Source organism: Pygoscelis adeliae, unplaced genomic scaffold (assembly GCF_000699105.1).
Source record: "Pygoscelis adeliae isolate BGI_AS28 unplaced genomic scaffold, ASM69910v1 Scaffold36, whole genome shotgun sequence".
In the NCBI taxonomy this organism is placed as follows: domain Eukaryota; kingdom Metazoa; phylum Chordata; class Aves; order Sphenisciformes; family Spheniscidae; genus Pygoscelis; species Pygoscelis adeliae.
In genome coordinates, this window is record NW_008824934.1 from 488141 (window position 1) to 493812 (window position 5672).

The 5672-nt window shown below is 42.0% G+C and overlaps 1 protein-coding gene across 4 annotated transcripts; it reads left to right on the forward strand.

Moving 5' to 3' along the window:
- Positions 1 to 6: 6 nt before the first annotated feature.
- TMEM52 (transmembrane protein 52) lies at positions 7 to 4817 on the forward strand. Of its 4 annotated transcripts, none has more exons than XM_009325139.1 (4): positions 7 to 484; positions 1315 to 1359; positions 3358 to 3527; positions 4217 to 4817. In XM_009325139.1, exons 2-4 carry the CDS (start codon positions 1328 to 1330, stop codon positions 4534 to 4536), a joined length of 522 nt encoding a protein of 173 aa, XP_009323414.1. In that variant the 5' UTR covers positions 7 to 484; positions 1315 to 1327; the 3' UTR covers positions 4537 to 4817. The 4 variants fall into 4 exon arrangements, with proteins under 4 accessions (XP_009323414.1, XP_009323416.1, XP_009323415.1 ...); XM_009325141.1 differs by having other exon boundaries at positions 1315 to 1350; XM_009325140.1 differs by having other exon boundaries at positions 7 to 386.
- Positions 4818 to 5672: the final 855 nt, after the last annotated feature.

Sequence of the window (5672 nt, forward strand, 5' to 3'; positions counted from 1 at the left end):
GGGGGCCGGGGGCGGCCCTGCCTGCGGGGCGCGCCTCTCCCTCCCTCGCCGCCGGTGGGCAACGGCATCGCTCGCTTGGTCACGGCACCCCGCGTGATAATTGACGGTTATTTATTCAGCTGCCTCCGGCGGAGGCGGCCCCGAGCACGGAGCGCAGACCTCGGGCTCCCCGAAGGCTCGCTCGGGCGTCCCCTTGCAGAGGCTCGGGCGCTCGGGGCGCTTGTCCTTGAAGAAACTCCTGCTGTTGCGCTCGCCCTGCTTCAACGTGGACGTCTGGAACTTGCTGCAGCAGCTCGGCGGCCGGGGCCCCGCCCCCAGGCCACCCGTGGCGGCCACGGAAACTCACGCCGCTGGACTCCGCTAAGCAGATGCCTCAGATAGACGAGGTGCTTCTCTTTCGGCCACCTGCTAATCTGATTCTTTTTTTTTCCCTTTCCTAGGCATCGCTCTGTTCTTCCGAGAATAACTGCAAGAACTCTCACCAGTGAGTAGTCAAAAATGTTCAAATGTCTGTTAGCAAACCTGCTCCCATCGTGATCGAGTGACATTAGCACACCAGAATGGTGACTTACTGACAGCCATCCGTTACTGCTACTTTTTTTATCTCTAAGGTCATTACCAACTTACAAATTTGACTTGGCTGGCTTTGCTCTGTAGACTAAGGTGAATGATCCTCTCTTTCAAAATGACTCTGAAGTGTCATCTTCTGAAAAGTCAGTTTGCAGATTCTCTTCTGTGGCCAAAAGCATTGTTCTGTTACATGAAATCCGTTGCGTGCAATTCACTACGTACGATACTGCAGCTGCACTCCTGAAACGTAATAGAAGCAGTTCTCTTTTTTTTTGTTCTCTAAGTAGATCTGAAAAACGTATTTCTGGTTGTATTGGAGCTATGAAAAAGTAATTTAAAAATAACTGGGGGAAGCAGGCAGTTGTCTTAGGCTGGCATTTTCAGACAGACCTACGGTATTAGGTACCTCATCTCGGTTAACTTTAAATGACTCTTTGATACGTTTCTCGAGAATCCAGCATGTGTAGTTCTCTCTCCTAAGCAACAGTAAAGTATCACTTTGTAAAACCATTTATTGACTCAGAAGCCAACTTTTACAGTGGGATTATTTGCGTGTTCTCAGCTGGAGTAATTTTACAACTATGAAGAACAGTCCTCTGAAACTAAATCTAAAGGGTTTTTGCTCCATACTCTTACTGATTGCTTTCCCTTTTTCATCTCAGAAATTGTGTGAAATTTATTCGCTGTCATACACTGTTTGACTGTAGATATTTAAATCAGTGAATCATCTACCTTCCTTCACAGATGTCCTCAGAACATGTCTAATTGGACAAATCTGTGGTATGTCTGGTAAGTTTATTATTAATCTTACTAACCCAGAATAATTTGAAAGTTATTACGAACAGTAATTGTAGTAAGGTAATGGAAACACTCTTCTCAGACAGGATGGAGGAAAGGGTTTCTCCTCGGTTTTATGAAAGCTACCAGTGGAATATATTACAGATGAGACCGCAGGGGAGATAAGGTGTCAGGCAGGGTACAGCATTCGTCTAGGGATATGTCATCTTTCCTTTCTGAGTACACCGCAGTCTAACTGTAGGGCGTGTTTGTTCTTCCTAAATAGACAGCTTTGCTGAACACAGTGGCAGCTACACGGCATGGACTTGTTGGGGCTCGGCACTGCACTGCCTAATGCACAGTCCTCAGCTCTCTCCCTTTTATGGGACAAGAGATCGTTAGCTTACAGTGTTGCGTTTTCGTTCTGAACTCAAGCTGATTACAACCATGTTTACTGGCTGTTTGAATGACCGAAAGGGGGAAAATAGTGATAAGTAAAAGGGTAAGCTCATCACAAGTGGATTCGTATTTTGCCTAACGCATGCATTATAGGTATCCTAACATTATTTTTGTAGTTTGCGTTCTGTCAATATGTTAACTTTGATGGTAGCACGCAGAGTGAGCTGGTTACTTTTAGCTGTCATTCAGTCTGGACTAATTTTGGTTGATATTCTTTGCTTTCTTAGAATGTGCTGATACATAGAACCGTTTAAAAATCCATAGTTACATAAAATATTTTAAGAAGGCTTCTGTCATTAGGCAGTGTTGACATCATGAAAGCTAACGAGCTAGTGCTGAGATTTATACTGCTGAGATGCCCTTACCTAGGCGATTTCTGCCTTCATCAGAGGGCAGCAGCATATTAAGGCGCGATGATTTCACAGAACACCCTAGCATGCAGCTCGTGCAGTGTCAGGAAATACTGATTGGCCAGCGATGAGGTAATACTCCTCGCACTGGGGGGATGTTTCATTGCAAAGCTCCAGCAGGGCAGCATTTTCTAAAGCATTTCTAAATGCCTTAGAAAAGCATTTTTCTAAAACAATAATTTGCAAGAAAATGCATGAAATTTGTGGAAGTTTGAGGCCCTCAAATCCAACCTTTGTACTGAGTGTAGTCTTTGTGTGTATCTGACTCCCATACTAACAGAAATATACTCTTGTTAAAACTAAATAAGACAGTTATTAAATAAATGTTTATTTTGGAATCATGATTCTTATGGGCAAGTACTACCTTCGGTTTGCAAAAAAGAATAGAGTGCTACTGAGGCCATTTTTATAGTATTTAGGATGGAATAGAATCCTAACGAGGAATTCAGGAGCATGATCTGTCACACAGTAATTCTTGTCAAGCCACTATGAAGGTACTTCAACTTTGTCCTTGGACCTACTTCTTTACAGGACTTTCAAGCATTTCTTATTACCTCATCTTTTCATGACACGTCTTACTGCTCACCTACCTCATGAGAGGAGTGGATTCATTTGAGGAATTGCGGGGCGGGGAGGTAGAGTTTCAACTGAGAGTAGAACCTGAAACACTAGCATGTCGAGCTAGGTACACTACGAATTGTTAAACAATAAACTTTGTTAAACAATAGCTAGAGATAGAATTGCGTTTTCAAGACACTACAAAACATAATTTCTGTGCTTATTTATAAATATAGGTCCTAGATTTGTGACAGTTTGTACTTGTATTTCCCTCCAAGTACATAGCCCGCTCTTACTGTTGAAAGTGGAGCCATTCTCACTGCGTAAAAGCTGAAAATACAACCAAAGATAATTAACATTATGGCATCTGTGAGCCAGAAGGGATTGTACCGACAGTCAGTAGTACTTCAACTTGTGATTAGGAGTTTGTGATCCAACTTTCTAATTCAGGACCCAGCACCCATTCAGAACTAAACCTAGGAAGTTTGGCCTGTCTTCACCCATTTAGAGTGAAATTATGTTCAGCTCTGGAAGAAGTAAAACATAAGCAATGAAATTATGGTATTCTACCTCCTTCTCTCAGGTTGATCTTGCTGGGTGTATTCCTGCTCCTGCTCTGTGGGATCACAGCAAGCTGCATCAAATTCTGCTGCCGGAAGAAGAGGCCTCCAGTTGAGACCTTCTCTAGGCACCCTTATGATTTGACAGTTATTGCTATTGACGGTGACAGCACTGCCCATAGCACAGTGACCTGTAAGTATCCTCTGGGAGTCAACTATTCAACAGTGCTTTGCTACAGTTCAAGTTTGCTTGAACGTGTTCCTAGAATTCTGTGTCTAGCCCTTGCAATAACGGGGACTTTCTGATGTACTCTCAGAACAACTTTCAGCCCCGTAGGGTGGGCAAAAGAGATAAAGGAAGGTCATCAGGGCAACATAGTGAGTGAGTGCAGAAGACAAGTAGGATTTAACACTATAGAGGTTAAAGTAATAGAGGTCTGTGGTGGGTTAACCTCTTACGTGTCATCTCCCACATCTGTTCTTATCGCCATACCCTTATTTTTTTAACTTTTCTGCCCGCCTCACTGTCCAACTATTCCAGACAAGGTTGTCTCTAATGTGAAGAATTGTTCACAGCTGTTCATGCACAAACCCAACTGAAGCTACCTCTGTTACAACATATGTGTACTATGTCAGGTATTTCACAATAATTACTGGATGGTGATATGCAGAGACATTTTCTCATCTGACTGCTTTCTTTTGGAGAATGTATAGATTCCATCACGGGTAATTATATACTGATAGCTTTTACTATATAATGCGTATGTTCTGACACCACAAAAATGAGACCATAATTTCTTGGAGAAAAGCAGGATTAGCCCTTTATATATCAGCGTTCCATGCAAGTGTTTAATTTTTTTTTTTAATTCCTTTTCTTCACAGCCTATAGCTCATTGCAGTACCCTCTAAGTGCCCCTATTAATTCGATATTTGTGGATATGGATAAGAACACTGTGTCCCCTCCAGCTTACAGTCTCTATGCAATGGAGTTGCCACCTTCTTATGATGAAGCTGTCCAAATGGGTAAACAATGCATTGAAGGAGCACAGATAAGCCAGAAACTCAATGACATCCCTGGACAGGTGACACCAGGTGGGCTGAGTCCCATCCAGTATTCACCTGATACAATCAACAGAGATCCAGAAACGCAGGCAAATTCAGAAAATTCAGAAGATGCAACGCAAGAACAGCCGCAGCTCTGACTCATTTCAGATGGGGAGTAGAGGAAGGGAAGGACTGTAAGAGTTAAAGAAGACATGAAGAGTTTGGTTTTATAAGCAGGTTATGATAGAAAGATGTTTCCTCTCACACCCTTGTAATGATCTGTCGGTTAGAAGAAATGTTTTCTGTGACTGCTGTAATCTCCTGGTAAAGCTTCTTCAAGGATATGAAATGAAGTAAAAGGGCAGCAGTTTAAAAATGCCTGCAGAAGTGGGACATGAATGCTTGTTCATCTGATTAAAAAAAAAAAATATTCCTTGTGTCCAGCATATGGCAATAAAAAAGGCCACGGGAATTTTGCCGTCTTGGGAACACACATGAAGAGTCAGAACAGTACAAACAGAAGCTTCCCAAACTGGAGCTGAAAGGGGAATCCTAGCAAGTCACACTGAATAGCCTCTGTAGTTTCTCTTCTGTTGAGAACGTTAACTGTCCAGCAAATTGCTGGAGCGCAAATTGCTACATAATGGCACATATTCCTTAAACTGCAGGAAGATGGCAAAGGAGGACAGGAAAGTGTGTGGAGGGACATGCATTATATTATGTTTCACAACTAGAAACAAGGAATGAGAGAGAGAAGAAAAGATACTTTTTTTTGTTGTTGGTCATGAGACCTGAAGGGATTGTTTTTGGGGTTTTTTAAATCTTTAAACTTCTATTTTCAAGATGAGTTGGCTTGTGGGTGGGATCCTTTTGCTACTAATTTTTGCCAGTTAAAGTACATATTTGTCTCAAAGAGACACTTGCATACATGGTTAAGTCTTACTAATGTGTTTCAAATATTCATCAAATATTTCAAAGATATCTTTATACTTTGTTATCTGGTCAGGTGTCAGGGTCTCAGTCAGTACAGAAAAGAAAAAATCAAAGATTCCTGGCAGCTTTTGCCAGTTTAGTACGTAGATGAGCTCAGTAATGTGCAGGATGAAACAAAGCATGCTCTAACTATGCCATCTAGAATAAGTTATAAATACAAAATACCATAGTACAGGCTGGACAATAGTCCAAAGAAATTACTGCTATGCATCATTTTAAAACTGGGAGCTTGGAGTTGATTACAGCTGTCTCAGCCCAAACAAAAATATGGGCTATGAGAGGCCTTTTTTTAAATGACAGC